This window comes from Phaeoacremonium minimum (assembly GCF_000392275.1).
Source record: "Phaeoacremonium minimum UCRPA7 unplaced genomic scaffold PA7_03_scaffold_44, whole genome shotgun sequence".
Taxonomy (NCBI): Eukaryota; Fungi; Ascomycota; class Sordariomycetes; order Togniniales; family Togniniaceae; genus Phaeoacremonium; species Phaeoacremonium minimum.
In genome coordinates, this window is record NW_006920951.1 from 250,138 (window position 1) to 277,208 (window position 27,071).

Consider the following 27,071-nt stretch of genomic DNA (forward strand, 5'->3'; position numbering starts at 1 on the left):
ACTCACTGACTCGGCAAGATGGGCAGTGCAGCTGGCTGGGATTTATGCGTCAATGGCCCAACCCGCACCCGAGGTCAGCCACCCCCGGTCCCGGTCTGGCGATCCAAGTCTAGATCTCCGCCCTCCTGAGTGGTCAATGGATGATTTGCACGAAAAAGTTTCGCAGGGAAAATTTGCAGCATGAACATTAGGCAGGGAATTGATTTTCTATATTTCTCCGACCTGCATTATCCCACGGCGGCCTCGCTCGTCACATCAGAATAAGATTAGTTCCGTATATACACACTTCATTAAGAGTGGGGTCCCCGGTCCAGCCCTTGGCTCCCGTCGACAAAGCCCGGGCGGCCTTCCGTTTACACCTGATTGTAGAAATCCAGCAATCTCCTGGCTCCGTCTTCCCATTGCACGTCGTTTTGCATATGGTGGCCGGCCAATGGTATCACGGTGAATCGTACACCATGCCCAGAATCGTCTAGACGCAGACGCCCCGCGATCTTCTGAACTTCGTCATCCATCGCCTCGAGCTTCTTCTCCCCGACTAATTGGGTGAATGCCGCTCGATAGGATGCCGCCAGCTTCTTCATGATAGGCACTCTCATCAAATTGTCACCGCCCCCGGCGAGCACTAGAATTCTCTCGCCAGTGCTCCAGCCGGTGATTTGCTGGATGACGTTCTTCGTATTGATGAATGGTCGCATCATCCCAATTGGCCACCAGAAACTCTCATATGCATTCAAGCGGCTCTGAAATTGTGTGAGATATGAATCGGAAACCAGATAGCTGAAGAATGCTCTCTTCGTCAAATCTGGGTGCGACAAAGGCGAGTTGGGATGCCATCCGTGTAGGATCATCCTCAGGGTGAAGAGGGGATCGAGACGCCACCAATTGAAGTAGACTTCATACCTGAGCGTACAGATTAGTTTGATCTCATGAGGTTCATTGCAGACAAACTCACGATCCAAAGCCGGGGACTGCCCCTTCTAATACCAATCCTTTGATCTTGATGTCCTTGTTGGAAAGCACGAGCTGGCTCAGGCCTCCGCCGCTTGAGTGACCTACCAGGACTACCTGTGAATTCTCTCGTCCTTCTGCCCATCTGATGCTAGCAACTAGGTCAGAGGCAAGTGCTCGTTTGGTAGTCCCGTAGACCATGCGCAGGAACGACGGCTGCCAGCTCTCTCCGTGGCCTCTCAGCGAGATCGCATAGCATGGGATGCCTTGGGAGGAGAAGAATTGTAGATATTCGAACCACACCCATGCGCCTCCCATTCCTCCATGTACAAAGAAGAGAGGCGTTGCGCCCTGTCTGGTCGAGCCCGTCGGGGCAGCATATAGGATCTCCAGAAGCCCACTTGGTGTTTCTATGAAGAGACGCTCTACTCCGTCAGGGAGGGCAGGCGGTGGTGCATTTGATGGCCTCCACCGGATCCATTGATAGCTGAGATGGAGGTCGAATGTGGCCTGTACTGAGTATACTGCGCGCCTGAAGAAGACCTTTAGAATGTTTGGTTGTGACATGACTTTGTATACGCCTTCCCTTTCAACGTTCAAGTGTTATCTGAAGCATAAGGCCATCCTTGATGGAAAGCTGGAGAGTGCGAGCGGCGGCCCTACTCGCCTGGGCCAGCTGAAAGATGGGCGCCATCGCCAAGCAATTTGGTATCTTAGTGGCGCGCGGCTCTATTCGAGACATCCTTGTTGGAGAGAGGAATACTGATTGACACGCATCTGATAACTGCGTACTTAGTTGAGTCAAAGATCAGGCTTCGTATGACTCAACCGATCTTACTGCATACTGCAGCTTGATAATGCCTCCTAGTAGGATCAAGATGCTCGATGCTCATTCGAAAACGGCCTTGGAAGCCTGGAGTACTAGTAGAATAATGTTAGTCACATACCTCCCTGACTGTAGTGCTCGCACTGGAAGGAGGTGCCATTTAGTGCCATGTCCCTAGAGACATCACTGCGACAGACATCTGACCCGCTATAATCAGGGTCGGCTACTGTGCCTTCCTCGCAACTCAGCACAATGCACGCGCTAAGAACGGCAGAATTCAACGTCAATTGTCATCAGCGACAGCCTCGACATTCTCTAAAGCTGCGGATACATAAATGCGGATCAGAGTGTCTCTGAAAACCCATCTCAATTTGACACATTCTACTTCTGCAACTCGGCCGGAATAGCAAGCTCACACCAGGCTTAACGATTCTCCGTGATGGAGAATCCATCCACTTCACAGGCACCAGAAGGTCTCGAAACAGAGAACAACACTAAGACTTTTGAGAGCCAAGGCGTCCGCGTCGCAGTTGAGGGATGCGTAAGTCAAATATCAGGCACCAATATTGCAGTCAGATTAACAAAGAACAAATAGGGTCATGGAACTCTCAATGCCATTTACGCAAGTGTCGAAACAGCTTGCAAAGCTAGAGGATGGGAAGGCGTAGATTTGCTCATCATTGGTGGTGACTTTCAGGTATGTCAATTGTCAGCCATGACTGCTCAAGAGCCAAGCTGATATACTCGACAGGCTACCCGCAACGCAGCAGACCTGAGTGTGATGTCTGTGCCTCTCAAGTACCGCAAGCTTGGCGACTTCCATGAGTACTATAGCGGTGCTAGAACTGCGCCATACCTCACCATCTTCGTGGCTGGAAACCACGAAGCGAGTAGCTATCTATGGGAGCTCTACTATGGCGGCTGGGTCGCGCCCAACATCTACTACATGGGCGCCGCCAACGTCCTCCGTCTTGGGCCTCTACGTATCGCGGGCATGAGCGGCATCTGGAAGGGTTTCGACTACCGCAAGCCGCATCATGAGCGTCTTCCCTTCAGCAGGGACGACATCAAGTCTTTCTACCACGTGCGTGAGGTAGACGTGCGCAAGCTGCTGCAGGTACGGACGCAGGTGGACGTGGGTATCAGCCACGACTGGCCTCGGGCAGTCGAGCGTCACGGCGACGACAAGCGGCTCTTCAGCATGAAACCAGCATTCAGACAAGAGTCCTTAGATGGGACGCTGGGCAACCCGGCTGCAGAGTACGTCATGGATAGGTTGCGGCCTGCTCACTGGTTCTCGGCACATATGCATTGCAAGTTCGCGGCGATCAAGACTTATCCGCCTCCGGAGGCGCCATCCACATCCGAGGCCCCGGTTGTTGAACAGCCAGCCTCTGCCGTTGAGACGGGAACAGCCCAAGAGGCCAACCCTGACGAGATTGATTTGGATATGGATGATGAAGAGGTCACACTAGTGGCACAGGACGGTAACAACTCAGTCTCTGCGAGCAAAGCTCCTGAGGCTGGGAACGGAGTATCTGAGGAGCTTCGTGCTCAACTACCCGCATCCTTTGTACAGCCGAAGAAGCAAGAAAAGAAAACCCCAGGTCAACCAGTTCCTGCTACCATCACCAACACAACCGTCCGCTTCCTTGCGCTAGACAAGTGTCTTCCAGGACGAAAGTTTCTGCAGGTATGCGACCTCGAGCCCCTCGATCCTACGCAGCTCGCACAGCATCCGCCATCCTCTGGCTCTCCGCGCTACAAACTACAATACGATCCCGAATGGCTAGCAATCACCCGCGCCTTGGCCAAGGAGCTCATCATCGGTGACCGGACAGCACAAACACCCCCTGATCTAGGAGAGGAGCAATACCTACCTCTAATCGAGACCGAGCGGGCATGGGTGGACGAGCACATCGTCCAGAGGGGCAAGCTCGAGGTGCCGGAGAACTTTGTGATCACGGCGCCGCCTCACGTGCCCGGGGATCCCGAATCAGTCGAGGATCAGCCAGATGAGTATACAAATCCCCAGACGGAGGCGTTCTGCTCGCTTGTGGGAGTGCCGAATCTGTGGGATGCGAGCACAGCCGAGAGGGAGGAACGCAAGATGCAAGGGCCGCCTGCTGAGACCATGACAAATAGAGGAGGCTTCGGTGGCCGTGGGCGAGGTGGACATGGGAGAGGCGGCGGCAGAGGTCGGGGTGGAGGAAGGGGAAGAGGTCGTGGATGGCGCTGATCTATGATCAAGAGAAGGGAGGTTTCAAGGGTTAAATGGGTTAAAAAGGTGAATTATGTCTATGAATTTCTAACGGCATGGAGCATCATTGAATTAATACCCTCTATCATTGTCTGCGGATTATGTCTCAGAGAATAAATGCGCGTATTTGTCGACCGGTATCACGAAGTGGGGTGAGAGAGGATGTCTCCCCTCTGAAAAAGCGAGATCTCAGTGTGGAATTCGTTGAGTCAAGCAGAGTGTGGGGGATATGTCAATCTTCCATCCGTTATAGACATTCAACACATGGAAACAAAGTTCTAGTTGAACGCATATGCTTAGATGGGGTTCGGTGATAGATAATTGGAATGGGGAGAACAACATCTTAGGGTGAGCGACGCTCAACTACTCACTTGTTGAGACAAAAGGAATAATTCTTGTAGCAAGAGGTCAAGAACATGCAGCTTATTGAAAGCCCAGTGCCCAGATGCGCGTGAAGATCGTTAGATTGGGTATTGCTGTACATTTTCATCATACATTTCGTTTGCCTAACAACAACCAACCTGTGCGCCAAACGCCATATAATGCAGCCGAGATGCCATCTCTAGAATCATACATAGTGGTCCATTCATACTTGTTCTGTAAAACTGTTAGTTGATATGATCCGATGATATTCAGAAGAGGAGGGGACCGTACTATCCAGCCCGAGGAAATCCGCCGCCATCAAGAGCTCTAGGCAAAGATGGGTTGGGATCTCCATATCGGGGACATCTTCCTTCTCTCGGTTCTGATACCAGTAGTGGAAGTACTCGACAACCTTCTCCAATACGACTCCGCTATCGACACGTTAGCTGAAGCCCCCAGGTATAAACGAAAGCTGTGAGCCAAGGATGATGGCGCAGGATGTCTCAGATCAAGTGTAGTTCAACGCTCACCCAGCCCATCCATGAAGCGGATGTTCTGTCAGAAAGAACGCAGCGAAATAAATGCATTTCGTCATCGACAGGATCGGGGATCTCAGGTCGGAAGGGGGGAAGAAGACGAGGAGGGAATTGGAAGCCTTACCTGATCTCCTCGAAGACGCAGCGCCCGGTCAGGGCCTCTTGAAACTGGCTTCTGGGATCCAGCATGCCCTTGATGATGGGACTGATCATCGCTGCGTCTCGTGCAACCACATACTCGAAGCCATCGCCCGACACGAGGGTGATGTATCTGCTAGCCTTAATAGCAGCCATCTTGACCGTGAAGATGGACGTGAGGGCGGCTTGGTATTTTGTGGGTAGAATATGATCTCAGATGTGCTTTTCAGAAAGTAGCTCGCCGGCAAGCGTAGAACGAGAAGGGGCAGTTCTCATGAAGAAGTCTGCCTGCCTGTCTGCCTACTGGATGCGTGGTAGCATTCCCTGCAGCGGACCTGGATCAGACCGAACAGTTGAGAAAGAGACAAACACGCCTTTGTGCACGAAGCTTCGCGGTGAGATGAAAAAATTAATTGGCAGGCAGCTTGCGCACAGACCAACCTTGTAGCACCCCCTGGGCAGCCCGTCCCGGAATAAATGGTGTATGGTGTGGACCCCACTATATTTGGGGCAATTAAGTCATTTGGCGAGGTCGCGCCTGCATGCCGGTTGCCCAGTGCGACTGTTGACTGAGCACCCCCATCCGGCCTGAGTTCAACAGTCAGTCAGTCCCATCTGCCTGCCTGTCTATCTACCAAACCCAGTCCAGACCCTCACATTCCACATTCCTCCCGTCGCAAAAGCAAACTGCGCAACCTCATCCCTCATCTCAGGTCAGCATCGCCATTTGCCTGAGCACCTTGATCTTATCATCTTGGAACTTCAACTCTAGAGTTTGCATCATCTGTATCCGATCCACAGTGCTCGCAACTACCGGCTGTTTCCCCCCGCCGTCTGAACGGGGCCACTGCTATGGCGTCGTCCTACCAGTACCGCAATTCTTATTACAACAGCCAGCCGATCCAGGAGAAATACGATTCTGGAATGCAGCGTCGCCCCACAAGGGACCGCCGGACAGACAGGACGACGCGCTCCAGCGATGGGACTGTCAGCACAATGATGACTTCCTCCACAGGCAGAGAGTCCTCCGGGACGCACATGACGGAGGCGCCCGCCTTCTCCAAGAAGATTGTCGTCGTCGGTGATGGAGGATGCGGAAAGACCTGCCTGCTGATTAGCTACAGCCAAGGCTACTTCCCAGAGGTGCGCTGAATCGTCAACGTCCAGTTCTCTCCGGGCGCTTTAACGATACTTAAGATCACGATGCTAATAGCTGCTGCAGAAATACGTCCCGACGGTGTTTGAGAACTACATCACATACCCTACACACCCTCCCACCGGTAAGACCGTGGAGCTTGCTCTATGGGATACTGCCGGCCAAGAGGAGTACGATCGGCTGCGACCTCTCTCGTACCCTGAGACCGACCTGATATTCGTGTGCTTCGCTATCGACTGCCCCAACTCATTAGAGAATGTCATGGACAAGGTGCGTTAACTTTCTTGGGCCTCAATGAATCAGCCTTCTAACAATTTGTAGTGGTACCCCGAGGTCCTTCACTTCTGCCCCTATACACCTCTCATCCTCGTCGGCCTCAAGTCTGACCTTCGATACAAGAAGACTTGCATCGATATGCTCAAGACCCAGGGCCTCACCCCCGTCACCACAGAACAAGGCCTTGCCGTCGCCCAAAAGATGGGCGCCCAGTACATGGAGTGCAGCAGCAAAGAGATGAAGGGCGTGGACGAGATCTTTGAGCGAGCCATCCTCACAGTCGTCGCTAATGACCGAAGGAACCAGGAGGCGCAAGCTCAGGCCATGGGCGGCGGCGGCGGCGGTGGTGGTGGTGCAAACGACAATGGCGGCAACATTCCCGGCATGGGTCGTCCTAAGAAGAAGAGAAAGTGCAACTTCTTATGAGTAACTCAACTTACTCGATGAGGTGTTGACTTTGGGGGAGACGAGAACATAATGACCTGCTGCATGATTTGACATGACCTCTTTTTATGACCAGGAGAGAGTGTATTGGATCGGCGGAGTGGGTCGGGCGACGAGGTGTTGGGCCATTGGACATTGATGGCCCATTGACGGCGACTGTTGGATCACTTCTCCTTCGGCCTTGGAGCCCGTCTAGAGCCTTCTTCTATTATGACCTTTAATACAGGTAGACAGGAAGAGGGAAGGGGTGTTTTTTTGGCGTTGCCTCTCAAGCAACAGGGCCGGACACCATGACATGGTGTCTGCATTGGCGCCGCCGACGAACACGGGACGTTTTTGCCGTACACAACTGTATTCATGGACACTTTCTATAGGGACAATTTTCCTTTGTAGTATGAGTTTCTTTATTCTTCCTGCACAGGGCGCGGGAGAGGACATAAATAAAGCACATCTTGAAATCCGCCTCTAATGCATGTATTCGTGAATGCTTCTGTTGTCCTCTAGGTCATGGGGTATCATATTCCTTCTCGTCCAACGTGTATCATGGTGACTCGTTCTTTGACCGATCACCTTCACCCTCGCCCTCGTTCTCCGTCTTGCCCTCCTCCGGATCCCTGGCCATGACGTTCTCAAACTGCGACCAGAGCGCCTCGACCGAGGAGAACTCGTTGCCGACCTGAGATGGCGGGGGTTGGTTCATCAGTCCTGTGGGGTTCATGCCTTGACCAGGGGAGGGAGGGTATACACACCGCAATGACGGCCTCCAGCGACCGGTTCAGCTTGTTGATGTTGGCGAGCACGTGCTCGAAGCTCTGGGCGCAACGGTGGCTGTCAGTCGGTCATGCATGGCTGGCTGCTGGCCCGTTCTGGGCATTTGAAATGCTGGCGATTGATTGATTGCAAGAGGGGGTATAACAAAACGCACGCACCATGGCAATCTCGCCGATGAGCGCCTCGCGCTGCTGCTCGAAATACGTCTTCTCGCGCGCCCCGGTCGCGGAGCTCGATCGCGCGCGGGATGCCATCGTTTTGCTACAGACGTTGCGGTGGGATGGGGCTTGTGAAGAGAGAGAGAGAGAGGGGGGNNNGGGGGGGGGGGGGGGGGGGAGCTGATGTCGCGTTGCGGTGCGCGCTGTGGTAAATGGGAATTGGTGGGGTTGTTGTTTATAGGTATAGGTATTTCCCGACGGGTGGTTTCTTAACAGAGCCCCATCACTCTACTACGTACGCAGTAGAGATTCTGTAAGAATGGCAAAAACAGCTTTTAGGATCGCCAATTATACCAGAGAGAGAAAGGCACAAGAGATGCCATCTCAAGAGGCAGGCAGAATGAAAGAATTGCCTTTCTCTTCTCGCGATGCTTTTCAGGAGAATGGATCATCTAGGATTGCTCTGAATGATCAACTCCATGACGAACTTTCCTTACGCACCTACCACTAGGTAGTCTCTGAAATAAGCATGAAGAGGCATTGCCACAACTTGGAATGATGTCAATCACATTGTGGAAGATTTCATCGCGAGTAAAGTTCAAGGTCAGTGGGTATTGTGCTCTTTCAAGGCGATCTCGTACCCCACGCCAAACACCGACCCGTCCGAATAGGTACAGCATCAGAGGGTTTACAAAATAGCGGCCGAGCAACAGATGGTTACTAGCCGTGAGACAAGAAAAAGGAGAGATGGATGTTGAAAGGCTGTAAACTCTCCAGTCCTTTTGATATCATCCATGGTCATGGCTGGTCTTATGCATCTTTTTTTTAGAAAGTTATGCACGCATGGCTTTGAGGTGCATTACATGACGCTCTGCTGGAGCAGATCTGCGATTTTTCGACATGGCAAGTCTACGCGACGACCTCGGCTCCCCAACAGTTTCAGCCACATCGCCGCTCTAAGGAGACGATTGTAGGGCGAGGAATACGACAGATCTCGACTCAGCATCCAGATTGGGCGGGCAGGGCTGCTACAGTATGGCTGAGGCTTGACCGTTATCTCCTGAGTCCGGGGTGCATTAGCTCTGGCGAGACCAATGGGGAGGGGAGAGGGCCGCCGGCTGGCTTCCTTGTTGCCGGGCGGGCGTCAGTCAGCCTTCGAGGCCGGTGCGTGCAGCGTCAAAGCTACCTGGCTGCCTGGGTACGGACGGCGTCTAGATAGCGCGGGCGCTGATCCTCTCTGCTCTGCGCTGTGCCTGTGGAACCGGCCGCCCGCGTGCTCGTGCTCATGCAAGCTTACAAGAGTTGGTGATGGGTAGGTAGGTAGAGACAATGCGTGGCTCCTAGATTGTCCGGAGACAAGGAAGGCGTCCACGGAGAGCCGGAGCATGTCGGACCCGCTCTGGCTCAGCCGAGCGCTGTGCCGGAGGATGATGGTTTGGAGGCACGGGAGGGTCTAGAGGGCCTGGGGCCAATGCTACCTTATCTCTTTCTTCCCTGTGCAGGAGAAGCGCATGCACGCGACGCTACGAGGCATTTCCCAGGTAGGTGGGGGCGTGCGTGTGGGCAAGTGAAACCAGGGCGAGCTTCGCTATCCATGCCCAAGTTCGGGGCGAAACATCGAGCATCTTATCTTCTAGCTGGTGAGACAATCTCGCTCGCTTGACAATGGCCCGAACAACACAATACTTGGGTCTGGAGTCTCATTTATGTACACACAACAGTCGTTACTGAATAAGGGTTCTTGATGGTGGAAGAAGTAGACCAGGATGGGACGGAGACGAATTAGACTCCCCGCGCCGGCAACCGTTGACAAGGAGGCAGGTTGATCCGCCTAACCCAACATTGCCATTGCCATTGCCATACCTAGGCACGGTACTGACTGTGCTACATAGACTGGGTATCTATGGCTACAGTCGACAGAGATGAGATCGGGTGCAGAAAATTATGATTTCTGGCCAGCCATTCAAATGTCCTAGCTACTGCACAGGAGAAAGGGATTATGCAAGGATCATGTCATAGAGAACCTTAGAGAGAAGGGTGAGGGGTCGCAAAAAAATGGGTTGAAGATCTACTATGTAGCTCGGAAATGCGGGGTCAGATGCGTGGGCGTCTACGCGGTGGCGCTGTGCCCTTCTCCATTCATTCTCTCCAGGCGGAGAGCGTAAGAACTCAACTCGAACGACACCCGCCCAATCGCTGGAGAGTCGCCGTCCGTTTCCGGTAAGGGCATGGATGGTCGGCTGGTTGGTTACTGGTTACCAGCGGGTTATCTCCTTTGAGGAAGAGCTCCCTCCCCCCGCGTACCCAACAGGTCTTGAAGGAGATGATTCCATCAACACGCAGGGCGTTTGTTTCATCGCAAGCCAGCGCCGCCATCGGCCTTGGTGCATTGAATTTCTTGGGAACTTTCAACAGGGGCGTCGCAGATATGGAGCTTGCTTACTGCGTATAGGCATAGGCATGCTGCGTGGAGGCAGGTATGCATTCCGCATCTCCACAGGGTGCCTTGGGGTTTGTCTCAATCGCCCTGACTTTGGAACCCCTTGGGGTCTCATCTCCGTTGGTCCATGGTCCATGGGGAAGAAAGCTGTTACGGATTTGTCATCTGACCTGATATACCTAGATTAGTGTCTGTTTGTGCTGCATAGTCCACAGTCTCATCAGCCCGAGGAAGCTCCTCAGATCGGTCGGTGGGGTCCTACGGAGCACTCTGCTGTGTGTCTCCATCCTGAGCCATCCTCCCAGCAGATACGCACACCCGCACCCGCACCCGCATGGCCGGTGTGATGCCATGTGTCTGTCTACTATGTATGGTTCCCATAACGTAGCCCATCTTCGCGGCCGAGGTGCAGAGAGGTCCGGCTTGCTGCGGGGAAAGAAGGAGGTCTGAATTGGCTGCGGGTGGGCCACACCTCACCTGCAGTGGCGAGCGCCATCGGTATTTTGTCTGATTCGCAACACTCCCGACTGCTCTCACTCACGCTCGGAGACGTTGAGGTCTGCGTTACTCCGGCACTCATCAGACCGGCCCTCTCTCCTCTCTTTGCCTTGCAGCACTACCGCAGCAGACTAGTAGACTAGTAGACTAGACCCGTCAACCCGACGGACCATCTGCTTCTTCTCTGGAGCCCGGCAGCCCGGCCAGGACCACATCCTGGAATCCCAAGGTGCTAATTCGGTAGGTCCACCAGCCGTGAGGTCACTCGCAGAGCTCGGTGTGGAGACTCCTGAGACTACCTAGCCAGCTAGCATCAAGGGGAGGCTCGGAGGCTCGCACTGGCGGGAGTAGAGGCTGTGTAGCGTCTGCGTCTGTGTAGCTCCATCTCTACGATGCAGTACAGTACATCGCCCACCAGTGCCACACCCGCCCTCTTGCACCCGAATATACATGTACCTACCTCTGTAATGTATACGTACGGTAATTATTGGCGTTGGCGTCACACACACACACCTCGCTGGCCCTCTCTCTTCAACCCCGTAGTTGACCCCGCTCCAAGCCCCAGTCCCAGTCCCAGTCTGCAGTCTGGGAAGAAGAAAGTAGAAAGCTTCCCCTCCCCCATCGCCACTCTGAACTTTCTATTTGAGCGATCCAGGTCCCTGTTCTCGTGGCTTTCTTTCTCCTATCTCTCCTTCTTCTGTCATCTCGAGTTTTGTTTGGAAAAAGCAGCAGTCTGATACATTACATTATACCCCCACTTACACCCACAAAGTGAAGTACTGTACTCAGACTACCAAAGACATAACCCCATCACAATGTCGAACCTCTTCGTCGAGCTGAAGACGCCAATCTCTGGCACTTTCAAGCAACCTACTGGATTGTAAGGCTTTTCGAGAAAATGTCCCAATTCACAGCTCACACAATGCCAGGTTCATCAACAATGAGTGGGTAGAGGGAGTAGACAAGAAGACCTTTGAGGTCGTCAACCCCACAACCGAGGAGGTCATCTGCTCCGTAGCAGAGGCCACCGAGAAGGATGTCGACATCGCCGTCGACGCCGCCAGGAAAGCGTTCCAGGGCACATGGAAGCAGACCACACCCCAGGACCGCAGCATCATGCTCATCAAGCTCGCCGAGCTTTGCGAACAGAACGCTGACCTGCTCGCCTCCGTCGAGTCTCTCGACAACGGCAAGTCCATCAGCATGGCTCGTGGTGATGTAGCTTCAGTCATTGGCTGCCTGAGATATTATGGTGGTTGGGCAGACAAGATCGAGGGCAAGACCATCGATATCAACCCCAGCATGTTCCACTACACCCGCCAGGAGCCGGTAAGAAACATTTAGTAATCTGTTGTGACCAATTGGCTAATATCTCGTCACAGATCGGTGTTTGCGGTCAGATCATCCCCTGGAACTTCCCTCTTCTCATGCTGGCATGGAAGATTGGACCTGCCCTGTCCACCGGTAACACGGTTGTCCTAAAGACCGCCGAGCAGACGCCCCTGTCCGGTCTCGTGTTTGCTCAGTTCGTCAAGGAGGCTGGTTTCCCTCCCGGTGTCCTCAACATCATCTCCGGCTTCGGCAAGGTCGCCGGTGCTGCCATCTCCTCCCACATGGGCATCGACAAGGTTGCCTTCACCGGCTCCACCATCGTCGGCCGCACCATCATGAAGGCGGCCGCCTCCTCCAACCTGAAGAAGGTCACCCTCGAGCTGGGCGGCAAGTCGCCCAACATTGTCTTCAACGACGCCGACATCGAGAAGGCCATCTCGTGGGTCAACTTTGGCATCTACTACAACCACGGGCAGTGCTGCTGCGCCGGCTCGCGCATCTACGTGCAGGAGGGCATCTACGACAAGTTCATCGAGGCCTTCAAGAAGCGCGCGCAGTCCAACAAGGTCGGCGACCCCTTCGCCGAGGACACGTTCCAGGGCCCGCAGGTCAGCCAGCTGCAGTACGACCGCATCATGGAGTACATCAAGATCGGCAAGGAGGAGGGCGCGACGCTCGAGACGGGCGGCTCGCGCCACGGCGACAAGGGCTACTTCATCCAGCCGACCATCTTCACCAACGTCACCCCGCAGATGAAGATCATGCAGGAGGAGATCTTCGGCCCCGTCTGCGCCATCGCAAAGTTCAAGAGCGAGGACGAGGTCATCGCCCTCGGCAACGACTCCTCCTACGGCCTCGCCGCCGCCGTCCACACAAACGACCTCAACACCGCCATCCGCGTCAGCAACGCCCTCCACGCCGGCACCGTCTGGGTCAACTGCTACAACATGCTGCACCACCAGCTGCCCTTCGGCGGCTACAAGGAGTCCGGCATCGGCCGTGAGCTGGGCGAGGCTGCCCTGCTGAACTACACACAGAACAAGTCGGTAGCTATAAATCTGGGAGGAGCGATTTAAACACTGTCAAACGAGGGGGGGGAAAAAAAGAATGGAAGAATGCTGTAGCGATTATATCCAGGTGATGGAAAATCAATCTCCTGCTGTGCGTCTGCAATGGCGGACCTTCATGGAACTTGAGTCGAATGGACGTGCACTGGGCCATGTATATCAGGCGTATATAGCTTGTTACTCTTGATTATTGCAGCAATTTATTGCTTGACCTCTTCCTTGTTGACCCCATATTGGCTGGTGACAGCAGATCGGATAATGACGAGAGATGTCAGGGCCGTTTACGTCTGTTGCTATGCCTGTAAAAGTCGGGACCGGTGCAAAAGCCACTCCTATAATCGCATGCCACTCAGTACTAGATCACCGCTTCAGGTCACCATGCACATATGCAAGAGAAGAGCTAGTTCGCTTTCTGGAAGTCAATGGATTGGGACAGGTTGTATAGGGTATAGCGAGCTCTATAGGGAGTCTCCAGGACTGGAAGCTATGCTGATGTAGGGACAGTGACATCAGCCTCCATAACTTTAGCAGCCAAGGATAATTTAGAATCGACTAAGCTTGGTATGAGCAATTGTTTTAAGTGCTATAAGAGCTTCCCCCTGATATTATGACCCTAATCTAGCAACTGCTCAAGTGCCATATAGGTAAAGCCCTATTCCACACTCGAACCCTATATTTTGTCCCTCTGGATGTATGAAGTCTTGTCGAATAGCATTGGTATTGTGAGTGCACCGATGACTGAAATTAGGCAAGCCAGTCGATGCGACACTGTCTGATTTGAATTATGTATGCGAGCCGAGCAAGTCGACGTAAGACTGTTCGGCTTTGACGGTTAGAAACGCCATGACCAGATCACTTAGCATTCTTAGCAGCGGTCAACTTTGTTAATGCTTTCTCGTAGTCTACTCGATCTCGGGTTGTGTCATGTTTGAATGCAGGTGTTGCTTCATGCCGCTCTCAGGCTTGAAAGAGTGTTGTTTACACCCAGGAAACGGGCAGACCAAGTCGTTCTCGAGAAGAGCATCCTCAGGTAGTTGGACCTATAGTGCCTCCACACACTCATCCCACCTTTGCTTGGTGCCTTTGATGCTTAGCCCATGAGCTTGTCAGAGGTGTGCCACGCCGATCTCCATGCTCTTGAAGATAGTCGGGATGCGTTCAGCCTAGCATTCTGGGAAAGGGCACTTCAGAGGCGTTGTGACGACCTCATATTGTGGACGTGTGTCGGATTGGGGTATGGCTTCACGTTTGTCGGATTTGCTTCTCGCGCCATTCTTCCTTTTCCTTCTTTGCAGCTTCATGCACAAATGATCAGTTACTCCTTCGAACGAGGCCTTCGCTAGGTGACATCAATTTACGGCTTCTTGAGAACTTCCTGACAGAACGCGTTAAACCGGGTCTTCGAGTTGCCACTCCTGCGCTTGTGCCCACATCTCTCAATGCTTGATGTTTCAAATTCATGCGCACTGACACATCACTTTAGTATGATATTGTTGCACTTCATGAGTATGACACTCGAGGATACTCACTTTTCATGGCGAGTTTCTCATCGGCCATGGCTTCGGGGCTCCGTTTACCGTACTGTAGGAACGGATCATCAGGATCATTGTTGTCAATGATCTCGTACAAGAGCTCGCTAGCAAACAAGATCCTGATCTTGCCATTCACCACTGCTGCAATGGTGGCCGCCGGTCTCCAGGTCCTGTGTCTCAGCTTTTACATTGCAGAACTCAGCGACAAGAGACACGCAGTCCTTTGGCCGTCCAACTGGGGTTCGCTGGCCGCATATGTCGCTACTACGTTGGTGCCACTCTCTACTACTACATCGACCTTGACACATTCCACGGGGATGGGGAGTTGTAGCGGAGTGCTTCGACATAGCGATTCGTGCATCGGGAGATATCCCTGTGAAGTTCGAGCGCGTGTTTGCCCGAGAGGATGCCTTCTTCTCCGTCACCGGATCTAAAGATGCACCCAACAATAGCACCCTAGCCGAGACCTTCTTTCCAAATGATCCACCCGAGTTGTGCTTGGTGAAGATCTATCCGCTGGCGTTCGCGTAACGCGAGGCTATGGTCAACATTCTCTGCCACGAGATCGGGCATATCCTCGGGTTGCGACACGAATTCGCCGCCACTAAGGAGAAGGAGTCATCAGTACTTTGGGGTCTGGCTAATCCAGAGTCTGTCATGAACTATTTTCATCACCCGCTTGAGATGGCTGTACAGGAGTCGGACGTCATGCTCGTCAACGACTTCTACTTCTACTCCGGCGAAACTCTTGAACGACTCCCTATTGATAAAATACGTCCGCTTCCTGGAAGCCATTAAATGTCAAGAAAGGAGAAGGAACACGCTAATGCTTTGATGTGATGCACTTGCCTCAGTGGCTTGGACAGCTTCTGGGTTTTATCCTCTCCGTTGAGTAGAATCTTGTGCATCATATTTTGCGGTTAGTCAGGTCAGAGTCGGTGAGCTCGATATATGCGCGTCAACTGTTGTCTATATGCTTCTCATGTTCCTACATACCCATACAATAGACGTTGATAGAAAATCTCCTTTTGGAGCCAAAAGAATGAAGTTGACTTCCCAGCTAGCCAAAGGCGGTGATAAATGAGACTTGATTGACTTTCGACATGGCCTCACGAACATCCTTATGAAGATATTGGTAAAGCCCTTGACTTCTGAGACACGATCTTCGAAATTTAGGTGAGATAAATGAAGGTAATGCTACGATCAGCTGATTTGTCACCCAGAAGATAAGCTGTTTTGATGGCATGCAGAATGACTTTCAGAAATATATATTCGGATCTTCTTGAACACCTAAATTTACGCTTTTAATTAAATAAATGTTCTAGAATCAACAAACCACACTCTATAGCTTCAAACTCGATTCCACATATTAATACCCGGTTCTTACTTTGTTCAGCGCAAGAACCAATCAGAATCAGCGGCGGTCTCCAAATTTGCCTAAGGAGAAGATCGAAGAGGAAGATACATACTGTATAGTAAAAGCGTGCGAGTCAGGGCAGGTGTTAATAGATTACTAACACCTGCACGGCATAAATGACGACTTAGCAGATAGTATGCTATCATGCATCGACATACGCAAAAAAGCTTTCATTACTTCGGAATATGGCTTCTGCAAGCGTTCAGGAGTGATATGATGTTATTTTGAGTCGTAATACATCATGGCCTGATGAGCTTACCGCATGTATTTGGTGGTGTCGTCCTCAAAGCCTTTATAAAGTCGGAGATTGGGGCTCTTGGAAAGAATTCAGCGCAGCGGCATGGAGAACAATAGCAATCATAGTGAAATGCAACAATGGGACAATAATACAGGCCGAAATAATAAATTGAAAAGGCACATAGAGGGAAAGCAGTCTACAGCATATTTTATCCATATAAATGGCAGCTTGGGGGGGTTCTGCAATGATTTGATTTTCTTCCAAGTGGTTATTTTCAGCCAAATAGGTGGCGGATGTGTATCAGTGACGGGGGCTCGATATAAGGGTTCGGTTCGGCCTTTGTCATCAATTTTTTTCCGGACAAGAGCGACCCAAGACGTAACGACCGAGGTGAGAAGCGGACGCGCAGCGCCGCGCTGAGCGACACAGAGCATATCAAGCGACCGGATGCGATTATTCTGATTGAGTTGCATTCGTCAATATGGCAGACGTTGCCGTAGCCAGTATTCCAGCCGCCCCCGTGGCGACGGAGGGCGCAAGCGGTAAGTCACCGACCGCCTTCCCCAAGCATACGAACAAGCATTGGCATCGATTAAGGATGGCACTACTCCTGATGCATATGTTACTTAGACCTGGAGACTAATGCGACACCAGGGAACCATGATAATAACCCCCAACCGCCCCCAGCATCTGAGGCAGCCCCTAATGAGGCAGCGCCATCGCCTCCGAAGCGACCGCGAACCGAGGAGCCTGGCGAGGATGATGGAGATCACAAACGACTTAAGTCTAATGAAGAGATTGTACCGATGAATCTGGACCTAGGAGCGATGCTCGAGAACGCATTGTTGTCCTTTGAGGAGCCACCACCAGCCAAAGAACCGAGCCCGCCCGTAGAACCGATTCTCAAGCAAGAGACTTTCGAACCTCCCCCAGCACCACCACCACGACGTCGTCCGCCGAAGCCACCGCCGAAGAAGATGATATTCATTGAGAACCCTGTCTACTTCGTGCGAGCTATGAATCTCCAGTTGCTAGGTAATCTTGCTGTTCAGATCCTCCTCGCGCTCTTCCAGCAACCGCGAGAGGACAGCGATCGAGTACTTCGCGTAGAACAATCAGAGGCTGGCAAAGTGTTTAAAGCTCTAAAGGAGACATTTTACCAGCATCTCAGGCTATTTTCGGACTCTACGAAACTCATTCGCGCAGACGATCTTGACATCTCGGAACCGGGCGACCGCGAAACCATAGAGATGGTTAATCTGGCGAACTTTTGTGTTAGTTGCTCATTTGGACCTGGGGGCCCGACAATGGCCGAGATGCACGAGCAGTTTCTCAAAACATTCATACCGGAAGGTGGCGCAATCACCGAAGAGCTTGCGCGGGTCTACTTATCGCAGAAGACGCAGTCGTATCTTGCGTATGCCAAGGTCATAGACGACACCAACGAGGCTAGAGCGCATCTCCTGAACAGATTCTTCCCTGCGTCGCTCGAGGGAACGCTGAAGCATCTGCATTCCGAAGCACAGTTGAGAATTCCTGAAGCGGACTTCGTTGCGCCCTTCAAGGCGATGAGGACGCTCTTGCAGACAGACGGCAATGTTAGCGAGAAGAGAAGTACGATTATGCCCTTGTTTCCCAGTGTCAACTTTCAGCTAACCTTGTGAATCTAGAAGCGCTGGAGGAGAAATACCCGTTTGCAGGCTTTCTCGACGAACTCAGCTCATACATGCGAGCGAACATGACTGGCACTCTGGAGTATGCCGACAGTCACGGCATTAATGTTCCAGTTATAGAAGAGCCAGATCTAGGCGACGATGGGGAGGACAGATTCGATGAAACGGAAGCAGACAGTCTTGCAGCAGCTCTCCAAGCGGCTTCAAACGTATTTGCAGATGCCAATCATAAAGCGCAAGGTGTAGAAACGAATGGCACCGATCACTCGGCATTATCTGACAGCCTAGGATTGGGAAAGCTTTTACAAGAGTCCTTGCAGGGGCAGTTGGCTGCTCAAGGCGAGCAGGGTTCCGTGGCTAACGGCGATAATGTCTTCGAGTCAAAGGGGCTGGCTTCATTGCTCTTCGAAAAGCTGGGTGGCGGCTATGAGGGTGACTTCTCCGGTAATCAAGCCCAAGCCAGCATGGCCCAGGCTGCAAATGGTAAAATTTCAACATCTCTGCATACATCTAGGCATATACTAACAAACTTTAGCTCAAATGTACAACAGCCCCTATGGTACTCAGTTTAATCCACAACAGCAGTATTACGCTTATCAACAACCCATGCAACAGCAACAAGGATCCGGTCAAGAAACCGCCGATGGCTTACCACCAACACAATCTCTACCAACATCCGTACTTTACGAACGTGCGCGCCAGGCAGCGGTAGCCAAGTCTTCAGCACATGCCAGGCGTGAGGGTCTACATTCTACGAGACGTCCGTGGACCCCTGAGGAAGAAAAGGCGCTCATGGCGGGACTTGACATGGTGAAGGGGCCACACTGGAGTCAGATTCTCCAGCTCTTCGGGCAGAACGGCACGCTCTCGGATATCTTGAAGGATAGGACTCAGGTGCAGCTGAAGGACAAGGCCCGCAATCTCAAGTTATTCTTCTTGAAGACCAACTCAGAAATGCCTTACTATCTGCAGTGCGTAACAGGCGAGCTGAAGACACGAGCTCCAAGTCAAGCTGCTCGCAAAGAGGCAGAGGAGCGAGCTCGTCTAAACTCCGAAGAGGAGCAGGCAAGAATAGCGGGCATCATGACCTTGGCTGGCGGCCTTCAGAATAACAATCCTACAACCAACGGCAAATCAGCTCCCTATTCCAATGGCCTGGCTAATGGAGGATCTGTTCGTTCGAATCCTCCAGTAGCCGGTGTACCTGTGGCTAACGCAGGCACCGCGCCACCTATTCAATCTATGGCACCTATACAACCAGCGCCATCGGTCCCACCGGTGGTGAAGGCCGAGCCCCCTGACACTTCAATACTACAACCACCACCACAACATCAATCTCAGCCTCAACCTGAAACTCAACTGCAACCCCAATCACAACCGCAATCACAAACACAAGCACACAACGAACCTCCGCAGCCAATACAGGAGGTGCATCAAGCAGAGAGCATAGGTGGCCCAGATACAGCCATGGACGCAAACTCTACGTCTACATCAATGGACCTCGACCTGATGCAACAACTGACTGCAGCACTAAGCTCGACATCTTAAAGGGGTTCAGGGAGAAATCGAGCAGGGAAGGTAGGCTCGAGATGTCACTTTCAATTATTAGAGAGCAGGATCTTCACATTAGAATCGAGCGCGATTCAGGAGGGGGGGCGGGGGGGATTTGGCGTTTGATCGTATCCGCTTACACATTAGTAAGGGTCAGAGGTTTCAAAGGACGGTCTGTTTGCGCAAATAAGATACCACGGGGTCAAAGGTTGAAACGAGTTTGTTTGATTAGATATCCATAGATGAACACGAACACTGCATGTGTTTTGCTACTGCTTGCTCATCTTCAATATTTGCGATGTTCAATGTGAGTCAGGCATGATATCACTCAACCATGGGGCAAACTCACGTTCAGCCAAGGTTGGATTCTGTGTGGCATATTAGATTTGGTCACTCTGTTGCCGGATCTTTGTACAGCAAACATTGGGGAGTAGCATACAGTCATTCTTGAATCGGCTTGCCTAGAAGTATGGAGGACCGTAAGGTAACGGAGGTCTACCGTAGTGCTCGTTGCCGAACGGCCCCCCAGTCGCCCCGTTGAAGAATGTCATCCCTGGCATTGCTCCCCCAAATACAAGCCTGTCGTTGCCATCGAGCCGTTCTCGATCATAATGATGGTCACATACGGCCCCTCCCCGTCCCTCTCCTCGTCGTCTAGGCGCCGGATTCGTAGCTTCACTTTGACAGCCGTGCACCGAACATTTGTGCGCCGTGCAGTAGAACTGATCTCGAAGGCTCTGCCCGCCACAGCCTTCGGTCCGGCAGCTATGCTGCGCGCAGAACCCACTCATTATCTGATTTGAGTACGTTCCTGCTGGGACTATGCGTATGCCCCATGGGGCTCCGAGGCCGGGGTGTCCTAATGGAATGGCATTCTGCCGGAGTTGCTGGCAAGAAGGCACCGGGCACTTGTGTGCATCGCAGTAGTTGCTCCCGAAAAGTTTGGCGTTTGTGCAGCTCCGGAAACCACAGAGATGCTCTTCGCAGAAGTGAGATCCCGCCACGGCGCGATTCAGGCACTCGCGGCCCCAGGGAGCTCGGCAGGTCTGAAAGTCTAGGTGATGATTGTTAGCTGCGGCGACAACGGACCAGGGGCAAGGGGTGATATGGGCTCTCTGGTATCAACACCTTGGAATAGAATATCGCAATAACATAGTGTAGATGGAGATACTCACGCCTCTCGCATCTCTCATGCCTTGTGTGCCCCTGAATGAAGACACTCTCCAAACATCCGGGCACATCACATTTCTTGTGGTGGTCGCATCTGTCATCCGCCCTGGCCTCCAAGCTACAATCTTGGATGATACATGTATGCCGATGACAGTACATACCCATGTATCTTCCAAACCTGCAATCGACTCTCCTGCACTCATGTTCTCTGCAAAAGTCACTATCCCCTGCGGTAGTCTTCCCCCTCCAGCATCCATCATATCGACATGTGTGCCTGATGCAATGTCGTGTGTTATGGCCAGCCATTCGTTCTTCATTGCATCCCGCCCTGTGACAATAGTGGTCGCCGCAAAACACGGCCGCCTCGTCATTGTCGCGGCGATGGCATCGTCGATTGCAGCCCATACGTGCACACTGCCGATGCATGTCGCAATACCCTCTGTCGTTCCCGAGCCCCATTGCGAACGAGGCGCAGTGCTCTTGCTGACATGTATGTCTGTAGCAGTAGGAAAACGGTCCATGCTCCCCAGCTTCCGGGCAACCGGCCTGAGTGCATGAGTGAAGCTGGCAGTATGAGCGGCCTCGCACCCGTGGCTCTCTGCAGTCTCGTTGGTTGCAGTTGTCTATAGGGGATCAGTACGTGAGGGTTTCTCAACAGCAAAAAAGGGGGGAAAGACTGCTTACGGAGCGCAGCGCAATACCTGTAATGGCCTGGGTCATCATCCCTGACAAAGTTCGGACACGCAGATCCGTCTTCAAGACGGCCAGCGCAGGATAGATCTATGCCAGCGAGTCAGTACGGTAGATAGACCCAGAGGAACGGCTCGACAGGAAGACTATACTCACGCTCGAGACACCAGGGCGCGCCTCCACATACGCGCCTTGCTCTAACGCAGATTCGACCATTTTCAACCCTCTTGCAGTAGCATCGTTTACAGTAGTTGGACGTCAGACATTGGCCCCTGTAAGTGAATTTCCCGACTTTCCAGCCGCAGGAGGGACATCTTACGCTCGAGGAACAATGCCTTCGTGACCGAGAGAAGAATCCCATCAAGTTCAAGTACTCATGAGATAACCTGTGGCAGTATATACTCACAAGTTGCCTGTAGCCACTGAGGAGACTGCCGGCGAACGAGCAACGGTTTTATACGCTTGTTCGATGATGAGGTGTTCCAAACGCCATGAGTCATTGACCGCCAATTTTGAGGCATTATGCACAGTATTTATCACGATGAAGCCCTGACACTCGGAAGTTAGATCGGTGAGTAGAACAAACATTGACGTGGTAGTCCCGGGGGAACACAAGGAGAGGGACAGTGTAGCATATCGGTTTCCTGCAGATGTCCCACGAACGAGGGTATCTGCTTGGCCAAAACCCCAATGGCCAGAATTTTCCAAGACTCTGAGTCTTTTTGAACCAGACGGGTTTCTAGAGATGGACCGCCGTTATGAAACGCCACATTGATAGCTTGTTGTTGAACGCAAATAGAGCCAGAAACGTTTGGTTTAAGGGATTTCCTGGAAATTATGTTGCTCTTTACTCATAGGTTTCGTTTCGGATGGCTATACAGTATCATGATAGATACGGCGTTTGCATATGTGAGGGACCTTTGGTCTCGGTGTTGGATGATGACTTGCATGAATGATCAAGGATGGCTATGATTCGACATCAAAAACTCGTCTTTCTCTAGTTCTCGCTTTACATCCAGCAATATCCTAGTCTAGTTGATGATTTGCTACATTCATACATCACAAGAAGTACGATATAGTATTCTGAGCACTACATACAATATTATGGACCGCTTCGTTATTCAGTCAACGAAAATCAAGCACTAAAAGGGTCATTTTTTTCCCGCTGCTGTTGGTGTCGATAAATGTCTACAGCCCTCTTATCTCTTCGAATTATTTGAGACAGGTTCTGCTGTATTCTGAACGATGCTGGTCTGCAAAGGGGGTTGGGCTCACATGCATATGCTACATGGGGCACGTGAGGGGTGTATGATATCTCCAGTCGCCCTTCATTCCTTGGTATCTTAACTTCCTCATGTCTTGACAGCAACACAGATTCAACGCTTCTTGGTCCTTTCAATGGCTCTTTCATGCTGCAATAGAACCTTCGATAGTGCTGCGGCTCTTACGCAGCACACTCGCGACGCTCCCAAACACCGAGTCGACACAGCGCCTCAGCAAACTGTATCCAGACCGCTCCCGCCTGCGAAAACCCAATCTCAACCTATCGAAGGAGCGGCAGATCAGCGGAACAGAAGGATAACATGCTCTTGTGGAAAGAAGTCCAAAGAGGAAAATACCCTCGAACAGCATCGACTCGACTCTCCGCGTCATGGCAAACGCATAGACGTTCAGAATCAAACTAGCGTTTTGAAAAAGGACAAGGTTCAGCAACGTCAATCCACCGCAAAACTACAAGTTGCTTCCGCAAACAGTAGTGACGATTCTACATCACGATGCGATCGTGAGTCGAATGAGCTTCGCGAGGGTGGCTCGCTAAGGCACCTCCCAGTGCCGTTTGTAAGAGAAGGAGAATCTGCAGAAAAAGGGACAAAGAAGAAGAAGACGAGAAGCAGGGGAAGTATAGGCAATACAGCTTCTCGGAGCTATCGCGTCTGGTCGCCCAACACAGGATATTGGTATTCAGATGTTGGGAGTAACCATGGTCTCTGCGATAAGGACTGCGGTTGGTGCGGGCACTGCGCCGATGGCATTTTATAAAACAGTCAAAGGGCCTTCGGGCACCGTTTTCAGACTGCATTACCACTACTATGGAGACCATTATGTGGAATATTGACATATCTTACTAGTGATAAATTGACATAATCGAGAAGGCTCCTGTGTTTGATTGTTCCAAGTGGCAGACGTCAAATTGACAATGAACTCGAGAGACTATTCAATTGTGGTCTACCGTTTGCTACCATTCAAAAGCGACATATAACAAGCCGCCCTATGTAAATTATTGCTAATATTCGAAGGCTGAAGGCTCGATGAATATCAGTGGGACAGTCCATTTCAACCACGACTACCACAACGTGCACAACGAGCGAGGCATGTCAATCGACAGTCTAAAACACTAAGGGACGACGAGAGTTACTGCTCGCCAGCATATTCCAATTGAACACCAGCGAACGGCTTCACTCAATCGTAATGAGGGTGCCTCTTCAATGTGTCCTGGCTGGCATCGCTGGTGAGAACACACCTCAACCGTATCGTGGCTTCGCGTTTAACAGAACCTAGGCTTTTTGATGTTGGTATAGGGGAGGATCAAGGGGCTTACGCGTCTGGAGAGTCATAACCGGAAGAGATGGGCAGCTGTACCCGTCACCCTACGTGTGCAGAGATCATCCTGCATTATCTTATTATGTTGTTACTACACATGTCAAGTCCTTGACGTCCGCTATGACTGGACAGGCGGTAGACCGGCATATACAAACACTATCTGAACTGATTCTCAGTTCAATAGCGTAGAGATGGGTTCCTTACTCAACATGCAATATAACCGCATGATTGGGACAGTATGCGGCTGGTCTTGTCGACCGTTTGCCGGATTGATACAGGGATACGTAAGCATCCAATTGCAGAAGCTAAATACATTGTATGTAAGTTGTATTTAACATACATGTCAATCAATTGGCAACATTACGTGGTCTTGATCTCGTCACTAGAGACTTTGAAACTGAACCAACAATTCTGCTGCCTGCTTCGATCACATGCGAGTCTGAGAACGAAGATCTTAAATCCTTCAAAAAGTCTAGACAAGCAGTTTGAGATGATATAGAACGGTATGACTACGAGACTTGTTTAGCAAGGCCAGTGATGACTTCACATGTCTTTAGAACAGTCTGGCCACTTGCCACTGGGAGAGGCTGATCCAAGCTTGCGGCAGCTTGCGGCAAGTGGATCACTGCGTGACCAGCAAAATCCTGACTTAATACACATCGAGAAGATGCAGCAGTAGCAAGCAATATTAGGTCAGCACCTAAGCCATTAGAGCCACTGACGATGCAGGTAGGACATACAGTAGGACGATTTGGGGGTGGGGAAATAACCTTAAGAGGTGGAGGGTTTCCAAGGTGTTGCCGTGTTGAAATGGTTGGCTGACAGCGGAGGCCTCAGGTAGGACTACCACATGGGCGGGCATGGCATGGGGGGAGGAAGGGAGCAGAGGCCCTGATGAGCTGAACAAATGGGCTCAAAGGATCTTATCCTGGGGCATGGGCTCTGAAACCCTGCGAGCGGCAAACAAAACAGAGCCTGGCAGAATAGGTAAGCAGAGCAGAACTGGAGCAAGCACAGGCAGCCGGATTTGGACTTGCAGTGCATTCGCATCCGGAGTTTCCTGACGTGAGTGGAGGCACTGCATATTGTATTGGTCTGGATACCTCAGGGAAGGGTGTGTAAAAAAAAAAGAGTGCCTAAGGGGGGTGGATGGCTGGGCTGCGACTGCGGCTGGGGAAGGATTCAGCCTCGCCGGCGGCTGAGCAGAGCACCACCACCACCACCACCAAACCAGCTCCAAAACAGCCCAAAACAGAGGCGATTGCGTAGGGCTTGGCAGCCGCAGACCGGATTGAGAAGGCGATTGTTAATAATAATGAGAATGAGAATGAGAATGAGAATGATACCTCAGGTAGGGAGGGGGGCTCATCGTGGCCTATAGCGAGCTCGCACTCGGAATGAGAGCGGCCAGTTTGGAGACAATGTCCGTTCCAGCTCCTGGCCAGCCAGCTTCTCTGCTTTGGTGTGCAAAAGAAGGCTTTGGGGGCCGTTTTGGGTACGTAGCGGGCGTCGGGGGACGCGTACAGCCGGGGGGATCATACGAGTGCGAAGAAGGCGAGGAAAGGGGAGAAAGAGGGTGTGTCCATCATCTCACAAAGCCACCGCCATGCTGAGGATCAAAGTGAAGTTCGGGATAACGTCAACCTGAGATGGACAGTAAGTGTCGATATTGAAGATGATGACGATGCATGTGTATGGCTGTACGGCTGGCAGCGGCGGTCGGAACAAACTGGAGCGAGCCCACCCGTAGGGCTTAACGCGAACGGCGCCAATTTCCGGTGAGAACACGACTTTTTGGGTGCGGCCTCCTGTCCCAAGAGTTGGCCAGGAGCGCCAGGGTTGGCGACAGACGCAGCCACTCAAGCAGTAAGCAGCGCTAAAACAAGAGCACTAGAGAGCGCCCCTCCCTCTTCTCATCCCCCATCCATCCACTGGATTTGCCGCCTCTTCCCCGTCTCATTCGACCATCAGCAATCTGCACACACTTCCAGGTTGAGCCTCATCAAAGACGCTCGGGACAATCCAATTCTCATGTTATCCCGACAACAACGACAATAACAACGACGACGACGCGTCAGTGCATCCTCCTCGTCTTCAGGCTTAAACGCCTTGGCTGCTTCCTTTCCTTTGGCGTCCCGCGTGCATGTATGCAATTGTCTCTTGTGTCTTTGTACACGCTAGGCAATTCCACTGTCGGGAATGACCAACTCAAGTGAGACAGGGACGGGACTTGCTCAATTGACCACATGTCCAGCTCTTCGCCAGCACACCCAAAGCTCACAAAGTACAGTACGTCAGGAGATGCGCCGGTAGGACTCTGAGATCCAGGCACCTGCATTTCTTCAGCCTCTAGTCTCTCTAGTCTCTCCTCTTCAGTCGAGGTACCGTGTCATGTCTGTTCTCCTAGTACGGTATAGTCTTGAACTGCCTTCTCTTTAGTCTCCCTCCCTCGTCCTCCTCCTCCTCCTTCTCCTTCTCCTCCATGTAAGGTACTTTGCTTGCATTGCCCTCGACCCTGACCACCACACTGTGGCTTGTGTCTCCTTTCCTTGCCTCTCATCCACACCATACGACTTTTCCCTCTTCTGTCACACCTGAGACCATTACAAGTCAAATGCAGAATTCCATTATGCCTGTCTATACTCTAGTCCGCTGCCGGCAAGGCCCGGTAGGTCACACCTCTTTCCTCGTCTGTCAACCTTGCAGCGCCATGCTGATTGAACCCCGTGGAATCGAGAAGACTCACCTTGACACCTCCATCATGACCTTGAACCACATCCTAGTTGGATACCTCCCCCCATCCGTTCCCCTTCCCCCTCCGGTCTTGGCCTCATAGTCCAGATCCCCCCCTGCCCCACGATGGCCTGTACCAGTCCCTCTCTCTGTCCAGTCCCTATCCGGCCGAGTTGCTTAAAGCAAGCCTCCTTCCTGCTGCTTGGGCCATCTCTGGCTACTTTCTTTCTCTCATTCGTTATCAGTATTG

The 27,071-nt window shown here is 52.0% G+C and overlaps 6 protein-coding genes across 6 annotated transcripts; 4 read left to right on the plus strand and 2 right to left on the minus strand.

Annotated features, from left to right (window-relative positions):
* Positions 1–2,216: 2,216 nt before the first annotated feature.
* UCRPA7_857 (putative lariat debranching enzyme protein) lies at positions 2,217–4,016 on the plus strand (the record flags this gene model as incomplete). The annotated part of the gene is made up of 3 exons (XM_007913448.1): positions 2,217–2,318; positions 2,373–2,474; positions 2,529–4,016. The coding sequence occupies 3 exons, from the start codon at positions 2,217–2,219 to the stop codon at positions 4,014–4,016; spliced, it is 1,692 nt and encodes a 563-aa protein (XP_007911639.1).
* Positions 4,017–4,623: 607 nt separating this feature from the next.
* On the minus strand, positions 4,624–5,230 carry UCRPA7_858 (putative transcriptional elongation regulator (elongin c) protein; the record flags this gene model as incomplete). Its single annotated transcript, XM_007913449.1, has 3 exons — positions 4,624–4,634; positions 4,692–4,831; positions 5,061–5,230. The coding sequence occupies 3 exons, from the start codon at positions 5,228–5,230 to the stop codon at positions 4,624–4,626; spliced, it is 321 nt and encodes a 106-aa protein (XP_007911640.1).
* An 840-nt stretch (positions 5,231–6,070) lies between these two features.
* Positions 6,071–6,932, plus strand: UCRPA7_859 (putative gtp-binding protein rho4 protein; the record flags this gene model as incomplete). Its single annotated transcript, XM_007913450.1, has 3 exons — positions 6,071–6,217; positions 6,288–6,500; positions 6,552–6,932. The coding sequence occupies 3 exons, from the start codon at positions 6,071–6,073 to the stop codon at positions 6,930–6,932; spliced, it is 741 nt and encodes a 246-aa protein (XP_007911641.1).
* A 559-nt stretch (positions 6,933–7,491) lies between these two features.
* On the minus strand, positions 7,492–7,975 carry UCRPA7_860 (putative dash complex subunit dad1 protein; the record flags this gene model as incomplete). Its single annotated transcript, XM_007913451.1, has 3 exons — positions 7,492–7,626; positions 7,700–7,762; positions 7,880–7,975. The coding sequence occupies 3 exons, from the start codon at positions 7,973–7,975 to the stop codon at positions 7,492–7,494; spliced, it is 294 nt and encodes a 97-aa protein (XP_007911642.1).
* Positions 7,976–11,632: 3,657 nt separating this feature from the next.
* Positions 11,633–13,225, plus strand: UCRPA7_861 (putative aldehyde dehydrogenase protein; the record flags this gene model as incomplete). Its single annotated transcript, XM_007913452.1, has 3 exons — positions 11,633–11,697; positions 11,747–12,146; positions 12,200–13,225. 3 exons carry the CDS (start codon positions 11,633–11,635, stop codon positions 13,223–13,225), a joined length of 1,491 nt encoding a protein of 496 aa, XP_007911643.1.
* Positions 13,226–17,710: 4,485 nt separating this feature from the next.
* UCRPA7_862 (putative myb dna binding protein) lies at positions 17,711–19,377 on the plus strand (the record flags this gene model as incomplete). The annotated part of the gene is made up of 4 exons (XM_007913453.1): positions 17,711–18,017; positions 18,074–18,559; positions 18,612–19,047; positions 19,296–19,377. 4 exons carry the CDS (start codon positions 17,711–17,713, stop codon positions 19,375–19,377), a joined length of 1,311 nt encoding a protein of 436 aa, XP_007911644.1.
* Between the last annotated feature and the right edge of the window lie 7,694 nt (positions 19,378–27,071).